The sequence below is a fragment of the Bos javanicus genome, chromosome 26, assembly GCF_032452875.1.
Source record: "Bos javanicus breed banteng chromosome 26, ARS-OSU_banteng_1.0, whole genome shotgun sequence".
Lineage (NCBI taxonomy): Eukaryota > Metazoa > Chordata > Mammalia > Artiodactyla > Bovidae > Bos > Bos javanicus.
Genome location: NC_083893.1, coordinates 20,671,139 through 20,683,356, shown reverse-complemented (window position 1 = coordinate 20,683,356; position 12,218 = coordinate 20,671,139). Strand labels below are relative to the sequence as shown.

Genomic DNA, 12,218 nt, shown 5'->3' with positions numbered 1-12,218 from the left:
CTTTTCTGATCTTGTTGGCCTTGACAAGAGATCTCAGACGTACATATAGGTTGGAATCTTTTAACTCCATAAATACTATTTATCAGGGCATCTCTTTGAGAAATACCAGAATAAAGGAAAGATGAGTTAATATTTCACTGGAAGAGAAAAGGCAAAACGAAGAATATTTCCAGAAACTTCTAAGTTCCTTTGGAGCAGGAAAGAGCTTTTAAGGATTATAGGAGACAAACAGTAGAGTCATAATCCCCAGAACTGACTAAAAAGGTGAGTGCAAATTTAAAATGTTCTGCTTGAAATTCAAATAATTTAAAGCATTTTTAAAAAGCATACCCTGAAAAGGTAAAACAGCTTGGGCTGTGAAAATAGTAATGACCTCCAGAAATTGAGACTTCTGTAAAAGCAATGAGCATAATGGCCAGAAATTATCAAAACCACATTTTCCATAACTTTGAAGTTAACCAAAGGCTTTCAAAAATCCAAGGAACATTTACTTAAGAAAAAAGGCTAAATCTCAGAAAGAACAGTAACCTTTGTAATAGTTTAATTTACTGTATTTCCATTGCCCTCTCCTTAGATCTGCTGTAGTCTAGAAAACCAACAGCAAACCAATTACAATTATTGTAACCTCGCAGCTACTGGAGGGAACAGTGTGGGTTCAGAACACGCCCAAAACCTCATTGCTGGACAACTGTCATTACTGACCACTCTAGCAGTCCTCTGGAAAACCCCATTCACAGGGCTTGTCTTTACTGGGCCTTGGAGTTGGCTCTAATAATCAGCAGTTGTTGTATAACATCTCAGCTGCCTGTGTCAGTGATAACAGTTGGGGCAAATAAGAAACCGACCAAGAACTTAACAAAAATCTGGGGAATAAGATATTCATAGGAGTTTTGATCTCTTCAATATACTCCTAGCAATCAAGTATGTCGTACATATGTGTAGGGTTGCACACCTACCCGAGAAAGACTTGAGAATGTCTTATTCCCTTAACTCTGGCTTAACTTCAGACTCTGGGCAAGCAGGCAACAAAGACTGACACGGAACTGTAAATTGCCTGCTGGCTTGTTAAAAAGACAGGGCCCCCACCCCTCATTCCCACAGAGCCTCTCAGCAAAGGCTGAGTGACGTATTGGTTGCAGGCACTTAAGGAAACCTCTGACCTCTTGGTCATTATCTGACCACTAAGCCAACCAAGCAGGAACGTCAATGACCACATGAAATAAAAAATATAGACTTAACAGAATTAGTTTGGGAAACCAAACATTAGGAGGAACAACAACAACAAGCCCTGGTGGAGGAAGGAGAGGAGAGAGCTTGTATTTCCAGAATTGTTAAACTAATTAAAATGATCAGTTTTCAGCAAAAAGTGAGACATACAAGGAAGCAGGAAAGTATGGGGTTGTACACAGGAGAAAAAAAAGATGGTCAACAGAAACTGTAGTCAAGGAAGCACAGGTGTTGGACTTACTGACAAAGATTTTAAATCAGCTATGATAAATATGCTCAAAAAACAACAGGAAACCATGTCTCAAGATCTAAAGAAGTGAAAAGAAAGTGTTGGTCACTCAGTCATGTCCGACTCTTTGTGACCCCATGGATTGTAGCCCACCAGGCTTCTCTGTCCATGGAATTCTCCAGGCAAGAATACTGGAGTGGGTTGCCATTTCCTTCTCCAGGGAATTGTCCCCACCCAGGGATTGGATCTGGGTCTCTAAAGGAACGTTCTCACCAAATAGAGAACATCTCTATTAGGCCCACTGGGATGGGCCCCTAATCCAATACGTCTGATGTCCTTGTGAAAAGGGGAAGTGTGGACACAAATGCACATAAGAGATAAAACCATGTGAAGACGAAGGCAGAGGTGGATGTTGTGTATCTATAGCCAAGAATGCCAAAGACTGCCAGCAAACCACAGAAACTCGGAGAAAAACCTGGAGTAGATCCTTCCCTGTTGCCTTCAGAAGGAACAAATCCTGTTGACACCTTGATTTTGACTTCTCACCTCTACAACAGTGAGTGACAGTACATTTCTGTTGTGTAAGACACCAAGTTTGTAGTGTTTTGTTACAATAGCTAATTAGGAAACACTTAGCCAACACTGCCCTCTTGCCCTTTCCTTTCTTCTACCGTCTGGGGTCTGTACCTTGAGCCCTGGAAACCACACAATAGCCTGCCAGGCACTGCGGCTTACAAAACTTCTCAGAAATGGCCCATCAGCGTGTCCCAAAATGAGGGTTTGCAAACTCTCTCTATACACAAAAGACAGGATTTTTCAAAGGGGCCATCTACCCATGGGGGTTTAGATAAACAGAACTCAGATCCAGGCAAATCAGAAGAAAAAAGTTGAGAATTAAAATGAGAAACCTGTGCAGGTTGTGGTGATGTGGTTGACTGAGCAGTAACTCAGGGGGATCCAGCATCAGACCCTGCCCTTTGCTGGAGACCAGTTCCCAGGCAGGTGCTTTTTGTTTTCTCCAGGCCAATCCCCAGAGCACATAAAGGCTGATGGAAAGCTCTGACCCCGTCCTTCCTGCTGGTCTCCCTGCCCAACTTTCCTGGGCTGGCTCCCAGTCCCCGTAGCCCGCACCATCCTAAGGTCACCTAAGGCACCAAAGGTCAGTCTTTGTTTCTGACCACTCTTTGTTTCTTGCCAGTGTTTGTAGACTTTTCTGGTTTAGGCTTTTCTTTCCGACTCTTGTGGTTTAAAACTATCACATATTTCTGACCTCAAGGCTTGAATGTGCTCCCACTTCCAGGCTCTGAAGTTTCTGCCTCTTCTGATTGACTCTTAGAATGCCCTTGCAGATCTTACTTTCTCAGTCCTGACCTCCTGTTGGTAATTGCCACCTGAAGCAGATACCCAGAACCATGCCTGGGATGACTGCTGGCAGGTTCTTGGGAGGGACCTCAGAGACCAGGGCTCCATTACTGCCTGGGACTAACCCGTGACCCCAGCGGTCCTGAATTAGGTAGGGCCATTCCTGTGGTGTGCTGCGAGACTACGCACCTGCCATGACTCTGTTCTGGTTTGAAGCACCCAGTGGTGTTTGGTATGTTAGTCAAATCCTTTGTTAGGGCTTAGCAGTGATTTAGCAGTTCACTATTAATACCAGGTATTACGAAGCTGTCCAGGAAGTGATTTAATGAGTTTGGATAGGTAGGGTGGAATACGTGAACCAGGGCATTCCCTAAAAGGGGGTCACTCCTGCCCCTGGTGTCTCGCCCACAAGAGCTAATCACCCCATACCTCCAGTTATCTTCTAACTGAACTGAAAGTCACTCAGCCATGTCCGACTCTTTGCAGCCCCATGGACTATATACAGTCCATGGAATTCTCCAGGCCAGAATACTGAAATGGGTAGCCTTTCCCCTCTCCAGGGGATCTTCCCAACCCAGGGATTGAACCCAGGTCTCCCGCATTGCGGACGGATTCTTTACTAGCTGAGCCACAAGGGAAGCCCAAGAATACTGGAGTGGGTAGCCTATCCCTTCTCCAAGGGATCTTCCTGACCCAGGAATCAAACTGCTGTCTCCTGCATCGAAGGCAGATTCTTTACCAACCAAACTATCAGGGAAGCCCTATCTTCTAAAGAGTAACCTATGACTGCATGTCAGAGGCCAGATGAGCTGGATGGGCCCCTATTTTGGCTCACATAAAAAATGTCTGTGTTTGTTTCTTTACAGAGACACAAAACACAGAAAGAACAGATATTGGATCTCTGGCTAATTCACCTCCACATTTAGTTCACTGAGTGCTGAGCAGGTCAGCAGGCAAATAGTGGTAGTTTTCTACTCCCGTCCCTTCCACATCCGAGTTCTATCCTGTCCCAATCCTCTTCACATACCTGTGGCCTCATCTTCGGGACCCGTCTGTTTCACAAATGTCTTCAGATTCTTAGCAAACAATCCTTTATTGGCCAGCAGAGTGCTGTAGGATCCCTTTTCCATGATGGTGCCATTCCCCACAACCACAATCTCATCCACTTGGGGAAGAAAGTGAATGCTGTGTGTCACCAAGATTCGAGTCTGTAAAAATAACAGTAAGTTGTGCTGACGATCCTGTGACCACCTTCTTTAGCTTACTCTTGAAAAGGAAAAACAGAGTCACTGTGGGGCTTTGCTTCCAAATGTGGCCCTGACCACTTGACCTCTTTATTTTACTTCCTCTTTACTTCCCAGCATCTCATCCTAAAATCTGACCCTGTGTGTACAATGAGACTGTCATCATGAATATATTCAGTTATTTTTCTGTAGTGACAATGAGGTTTGCCCTGCACACATTTCCCTCCAGCTTTCTGGGCAGCCAAGAGTTAGGCTTAGGGATGTCACTTGAGATCAAGGGCTATCAATACAACTGAGGCACACAAAATTAACTGCCCTCTCACTAACCAGCAAACCACTGATCCAACAAGAACTGCCCAGATTATTTTAGCACGTTAGAAACATTACAGGGCAGGGAGCTTTGGCCCAGGACCTCCCCGATGTGGAGGACTTGGCACTCCTCGTATTGTTGTCTATTTATGGATCACACTGACTCCTGACACAGGGATTCCACTCAAAGAAAGATGAACACTTGCAGATGAGTAATGAGGCTCACATAGGGTCATGGTATTGAGATGAGCCTCTGGAGCAATATCCCAAGCCCACTGCCTCTGCTTTCTACAGACAGCCCCACAGACACTAGGTCACTCGTATCATGAAGATGCAGGAGATGCCCATCTTTGAGTCTCAGCTCAAAGCCAACCCTTTTGGTAGCCTTTCCTGAGTCCCCAGGCAAGAACTGGGTATTTCTCCAATGTTTCCTCTGTAGTTTGTATGTTGTTGGGGTTTAGCTGCTAAGTCATGTCTGACTCTTTTGCAACCCCATGAACTGTAACCCGCCAGGCTCTTCTGTTCCTGGGATTTCCCAGGCAAGAATACTGGAGTGTGTTGCCATTTCCTTCTCCAGGGGCATCTTCCCAACCCAGGAATCAAACTTGAGTCTCCTGCTTTGCAGGCTGATTCTTTACCACTGAGCCACCTGGGAAACCCACCAGACAGTAGTTTGTATAGATTGCCATTAAAAATAATCCTTGTGTTATAATATTATGGCTTGCTTTTTGATATGTCTGCCAGTTAGATAAGTCACTTGAGAGCAGAGATGAGAACTTTTCATCTGCTTGCCCAGTCTTTGCAATGAACCAGGCCCAGAGTGGGTATTCAGTTCAAGAATGAGTGCAGCCAATTGTCTTTAAGGACAGAAACCAGGACCAAAAATAGGAGGGAAAGTGAGTTCCTGTTGACTCACTGATCCGAGAGAGGCAAAAGGCCTCAGAGGGACAGCCGCCCTACCAGCCTGAGTGGACGCATTCAAAAAAATCTTGAAGGGAACAAGCCAAACACAAGATAGAGTGCTGCCAGCCCACACTCTACACTTGCTGCTGGAGGGAGTACTTGTACAGAATTCCTATGCTCTCCCAGTACCTTCATGTTCTCACCAACCCAGAAGCTCTCGGAACCTCCTTATTCAAGCTATTTTATAATCCAGCCTCTTGCCCATCTTTCTCTCTCCAGAGGCTGGTGTTTGGGGCTGAAAATTCCAGCCCTCCCATCACTTGTCTCCCATCACAAGTGGACTCATGTCCACATGAGTTTGAACAAGCTCCAGAAGATGGTGAAGGACAGGGAAGTCTGGCATGCTGTAATCCATGGGATTGCAGAGTTGGACACAATTTAGCAACTGAACAGCAAAAGTTCTATGCCAGGAACTAGTGACAAAACCAAATATATTTCTTCTTATATAACAGATCTCTAAGGACTTTTTAATCATAATTAATCACCCTTAATTAATAAGAAGCTCAGTGTTGGAGCCAGAGAATAAGGCTCAAATTACCCAGTTCTCACATAAGCTATGACCACTAGATGGGAGACCTCACTAGGCCATTTCCTGCAAGACCAGCATGATATTATCTCCTCAGCAGCCCAGGAGGGCAGGGAAATAAGGAAATCTGCTTTAGGACCCAGCAGTCCTAGGAGATGTGTGCCCTTCTTCATGTCTTCATTATTTTAAATAAGTTCTCACCTTGCCCTTCAATAGGCCATTGGGACCCAAGACCTTGTTGAAAATATGTTTTCCCACATGGGCATCCACAGCTGACAGAGGGTCATCCAGAATATAGATATCTGAATTTTGATAGGTAGCTCTGGCCAGGCTGATCCGCTGCTTCTGACCCCCACTGAGATTTATACCCTGAGGAAGAAAAGAATTTCTATTAAGTACTGAAACTGAGTCCCCCTAAAACTGAGTTCTTCTACTGAATTTATGATAAACATCTCTATCCAAAACTTTATTCCCATTCTTGGCTCGTACCTGTTCCCCTCAAGTTAAGGAACATAAAAGGGAGGATTGAAACAAAGCAGGACCCTGCAGGGCAACCTCCTGGGTACAAAAGCTCCTCTGTGTCTCCTGTTTCTTATTTGTAGGAAAAAAAAAAAAGTGTTAGTCTCCCTGACCTACCTGAGTTCCAAGCAGTTACTAATTAGGGAAGCGAGGGAATGTGGACACAAAGGAAAAGCAGTCAAGAAACAATAGTTCACTATAAAACAGAGCCCCAGCTCCTCCTTAAGGGGTATATGTAACAATCCACATATCTCTAAATTGTTCTGCAGAAACAAAAATTCTCATGCAGTTGGAGGATGATAACTGCTGGCTGACCATAAGCACTTAGACCTGAAACTGGTTGGAACCAGAAGGTTGGTGATTAAGAGTCCTGAAATAGCACCCTGTCACTTTACCACCAACCAGTCAGAAGAAAGTCTACAAGCTGCAACCCTCACCCCAGACGTTGCCTTTAAAAACCCTCTCCTGAAAGCCACTGAGGAGTTCCAGTCTTTCGAGCATTAGCTGCCCGTTCTCCTTGCTTGGCCCTGCAATAAACTGTACTTTCCTGTACCACAACTCTGTCAGTAGGCTGGCTTTGTTGCCAGACTTGTGTTCAGTAACACAAGTTCATTAAATATCCTTGATTCAAATAAATGACTTTAAACCTAATAATTAAATGTGTGCCCAGGTTACCATTTTATATCATAGTACTTATTTTGTTGTTGTTTTTGTTTCCTGCCCCAGGAGAATGTAGAGCTATATCAGGGTGGGTTTCCTGTTTGTTTGTGGATATAACTCCAGCACTTAAAATAGTATCTGACACATAGTAGGTACTCAAGAAACGTATGCTGAATTAAAAAACAAAACCACTCTAGAGCTGTATCTGTAGCATCCCAACCTCAAGACCTTTCCCCAAAAGACTGCTATATTTATTTTTAATAATGGGGAAAGAGGATAAAAACATCCTAAATAAATAGTAATCAGGGACTTGTAAACCAATTATACTATATTCATATAATATGAAACGGTCATTAAAAATTAACTTTTAAGAAAAGCATTTAATAATGTATTAGGTTTCTCTGTGTTCACTGCAGATTATTAGAACTCTACTCTGGCCCACATTAGTGTACAGAATTAGAGTTCAGACAGCTCCCCCCGTCTGCCTCTGGCCCTCCACCAGAGATCTACCTCGGGTTAGATGCTGGTTAGTTAACCAGGTCCTAGGTTCATTATCTTTCCTTTAGATTACACAACTCTTATATTTGCTTTCAGGTACAAAATTTTAAATTTAAATATTTGCACAACATATTGTGCAAACTCAAGTTTTCTGATGTTTGTTCCAGGCTTGACTACCTAAATTGATCAACTACTTTACTGCCATGGACTTCTTCACCATCCTCGCTCTTTTCCTTCACCCTTCAGGATCCCCTGGTGTCCCAAGTACCTTCTCTCCAATCTCAGCCATGTCTCCTCCAGGCAGCACTTCCAGGTCAGGGAGGAGGGCACAGGCCTCCAGAACTCGCTGGTATTTCTTTTCATCCAACTCTGATCCAAAAAGTATGTTTTCTTTTATGGTGCCATTCTGGATCCAGGACTGCTGCGGGACATAGGCTACAGAGCCCTGGATGGGAAGGATTAGACCACATGACTGCTCTGTACCTCTGGAAATGCAGGGTTGAAGGAGGGGGTGGTGGAGGTGGAACGAACAAACGGAACGTAACTTTGGAAAAATGTCAGGCTGACTGGACAATCGATCTTTATAAAGGTACATGTATTTATTGCACCAACTAGGGAGAAAAATTCAATACCCCATGCGCATTTAAAGTCTTTTGGACTATCACTCTCTAGCCATGATCTGAAAGCTGAAGGATGAACGCACATGCCGCTTCTAGAACAGGGTTTTAGACCCTGGTGAGTTTACTAGGACCAACAGAGGGCCAGCACTGATAGGGGAAACCAGATAGATGACACCTTAGAAATCAAGAACTCAGAGATGGAGATTTGGGCACCGGGCTGATGCATGAATCTGATCATGTCAAAAGAAAGATCGAGGGTAAATGCCCTCCGGTTTGAGGACAAACTTGGATATGAATTAGCAGGAAAAAGCACCCTGAAAGGAGTTAGGAGACAGAGGTAAATCTGTAGAGTCTGATCTGCTATGCTGCATGTTTATTTAATGTAAACTATCTCATTCAATTCAGTTCAGTCGCTCAGTCGTGTCCAACTCTGCGACCCCATTAATCGCAGCACACCAGGGCTCCTTGTCCATCACCAACTCCTGGAGTTCACTGAGACTCACATCCATCGAGTCAGGATGCCACCCAGCCATCTCATCCTCTGTCGTCCCCTTCTCTTCCTGCCCCCAATCCCTCCCAGCATCAGGGTCTTTTCCAATGAGTCAACTCTTCCCATGAGGTGGCCAAAGTACTGGAGTTTCAGCCTCAGCATCAGTCCTTCCAATGAACACCCAGGACTGGTGTCCTTTAGGATAGACTGGTTGGATCTCCTTGCAGTCCAAGGGACTCACAAGAGTCTTCTCCAGCACCACAGCTCAAAGGCATCAATTTTTTTGGTGTTCAGCTTTCTTCACAGTCCAACTCTCACATCCACACGTGACCACTGGAAAAACCATAGCCTTGACTAGATGGACCTTTGTTGGCACAGTAATGTCTCTGCTTTTCAATATGCTATCTAGGTTGGTCATAACTTTTCTTCCAGGGAGTAAGCGTCTTTTAATTTCATGGCTGCAATCACCATCTGCAGTGATTTTGAGCCCCAGAAAATTAAGGCTGACACAGTTTCCACGGTTTCCCCATCTATTTCCCATGAAGTGATGGGAACAGATGCCATGATCTTAGTTTTCTGAATGTTGAGCTTTAAGCCAACTTTTTCACTCTCCTCTTTCACTTTCATCAAGAGGCTTTTTAGTTCCTCTTCACTTTCTGCCATAAGGGTGCTATCATGTGCATATCTGAGGTTATTGATATTTCTCCCGGAAATCTTGATTCCCGCTTGTGCTTCTTCCAGCTCAGCATTTCTCATGATGTACTCTGCATATAAGTTAAATAAGCAGGGTGACAATATACAGCCTTGACGTACTCCTTTTCCTATTTGGAACCAGTCTGTTGTTCCATGTCCAGTTCTAACTGTTGCTTCCTGACCTGCATACAGGTTTCTCACGAGGCAGGTCAGGTGGTCTGGTATTCCCATCTCTTTCAGAATTTTCCAAAGTATATTGTGACCCACACAGTCAAAGGCTTTGGCATAGTCAACAAAGCAGAAAGAGATGGTTTTCTGGAACTCTCTTGCTTTTTCCATGATCTAGCGGATGTTGGCAATTTGATCTCTGGTTCCTCTGCCTTTCCTAAAACCAGCTTGAACGTCTGGAAGTTCACGGTTCACGTACTGCTGAAGCCTGGCTTGGAGAATTTTGAGCATTACTTTACTAGCATGTGAGATGAGTACGATTATGTGGTAGTTTGAGCATTCCTTGGCATTGCCTTTCTTTGGGATTGGAATGAAAACTGACCTTTTCCAGTCCTGTGGCCACTGCTGAGTTTTCCAAAATTGCTGGCAGCACTTTCACAGCATGATCCTTCAGGATTTGAAATAGCTCAACTGGAATTCCATCACTTCCACTAGCTTTGTTCATAGAGATGCTTTCTAATGCCCACTTGACTTCACATTCCAGGATGTCTGGCTCTAGGTGAGTGACCACACCATCGTGATTATCTTCTGTGTATTCTTGACATCTCTTAATATCTTCTGCTTCTGTTAAGTCCATACCATTTCTGTCCTTTATCAAGCCCATCTTTGCATGAAATGTTCCCTTGATATCTCTAATTTTCTTGAAGAGATCTCTAGTCTTTCCCATTCTGTTGTTTTCCTCTATTTCTTTGCATTGATTGCTGAGGAAGGCTTTCTTATCTCTCCTTGGTATTCTTTGGAACTCTGCATTCAAATGGGTATATCTTTTCTTTTCACCTTTGTTTTTCACTTCTCTTCTTTTCACAGGTATTTGTAAGGCCTCCTCAGACAGCCATTTTGTTTTTTTGCATTTCTTTTCCATGGGGATGGTCTTGATCCCTGTTTCCTGTACAATGAACCTCCGTCCATAGTTCATCAGGTACACTATCAGATCTAGCCCCTTAAATCTATTTCTCACTTCCACTGAATAATCATAAGGGATTTGATTTAGGTCATACCTGAATGGTCTAGTGGTTTTCCCTACTTTGTTCAATTTAAGTCTGAATTTGGCAATAAGGAATTCATGATCTGAGCCACAGTCAGCTCCCAGTCTTGTTTTTGCTGACTGTATAGAGCTTCTCCATCTTTGGCTGCAAAGAATATAATCAATCTGATTTCAGTGTTGACCATCTGGTAATGTAGAGTCTTCTCTTGTGTTGTTGGAAGAGGGTGTTTGCTATGACCAGTGCGTTCTCTTGGCAAAACTCTATTAGCCTTTGCCCTGCTTTGTTCCATACTCCAAGGCCAAATTTGCCTGTTACTCCAGGTGTTTCTTGACTTCCTACTTTGCATTCCAGTTCCCTATAATGAAAAGGACATCTTTTTTGGGTGTTAGTTCTAAAAGGTCTTGTAGGTCTTCATAGAACCATTCAACTTCAGCTTCTTCAGCGTTACTGTTTGGGGCATCAGATCAGATCAGATCAGGTCAGATCAGTCGCTCAGTCATGTCTGACTCTTTGCGACCCCATGAATCTCAGCACGCCAGGCCTCCCTGTCCATCACCAACTCCCGGAGTTCACTCAGACTCATGTCCATCGAGTCAGTGTTGCCATCCAGCCATCTCATCCTCTGTCGTCCCCTTCTCCTCCTGCCCCCAATCCCTCCCAGCATCAGAGTCTTTTCCAATGAGTCAACTCTTCGCATGAGGTGGCCAAAGTACTGGAGTTTCAGCTTTAGCATCATTCCTTCCAATGAAATCCCAGGGCTGATCTCCTTCAGAATGGACTGGTTGGATCTCCTTGCAGTCCAAGGGACTCTCAAGAGTCTTCTCCAACACCACAGTTCAAAAGCATCAATTCTTCAGCACTCAGCTTTCTTCACAGTCCAACTCTCACATCCATACACGACCACAGGAACAACCATAGCCTTGACTAGACAAACCTTTGTTGGCAAAGTAATGTCTCTGCTTTTGAATATGCTATCTAGGTTGGTCATAACTTTCCTTCCAAGGAGTAAGCGTCTTTTAATTTCATGGCTGTAGTCACCATCTGCAGTGACTTGGATTACTGTGATATTGAATGGTTTGCCTTGGAAACGAACAGAGATCATTCTGTTGTTTTTGAGATTGCATCCAAGTACTGCATTTCGGATTCTTTTGTTGACCATGATGGCTGCTCCATTTCTTCTAAGGGATTCCTGTCCACAGTAGTAGATATAATGGTCATCTGAGTTAAATTCACCCATTCCAGTTCATTTTAGTTCACTGATTCCTAGAATGTCAATGTTCACTCTTGCCATCTGTTTGACCACTTCCAATTTGTCTTGATTCATGGACCTAACATTCCAGGTTCCTATGTAATATTGCTCTTTACAGCATCAGACCTTGCTTCTGTCACCAGTCACATCCACAACTGGGTATTGTTTTTGCTTTGGCTTGTTCCCTTCATTCTTTCTGGAGTTATTTCTCCACTGGTCTCCTGTAGCATTCATGAACAGTATGAAAACTATCTCATTAATGATCAGTAAATCAGGGAATAAATGTCAGTATAACGTGGAAGAAGTGTTGGCTCTTAAAAATTTTCCAGGCATGTCAATGTTAAGTAATCATGGGCATATTTTTTTATAATGAAGAAGAATGGCTTAGCAATATATGAAGATCTTAAGAAGAAAA

At 43.7% G+C, this 12,218-nt stretch overlaps 1 protein-coding gene across 1 annotated transcript in view; it reads right to left on the bottom strand.

The window, feature by feature from the left end:
* ABCC2 (ATP binding cassette subfamily C member 2) overlaps positions 1–12,218 on the bottom strand; it is a 75,665-nt gene that overhangs the window by 22,341 nt on the left and 41,106 nt on the right. Inside the window, exons 17-19 of the mRNA XM_061403088.1 lie at positions 7,806–7,982; positions 6,062–6,229; positions 3,846–4,026 (exon numbers count right to left, since the gene is read on the bottom strand). Of these exons, the coding sequence (XP_061259072.1) occupies positions 3,846–4,026; positions 6,062–6,229; positions 7,806–7,982 (526 nt within the window). The remainder of the gene's footprint in view (positions 1–3,845; positions 4,027–6,061; positions 6,230–7,805; positions 7,983–12,218) is intronic.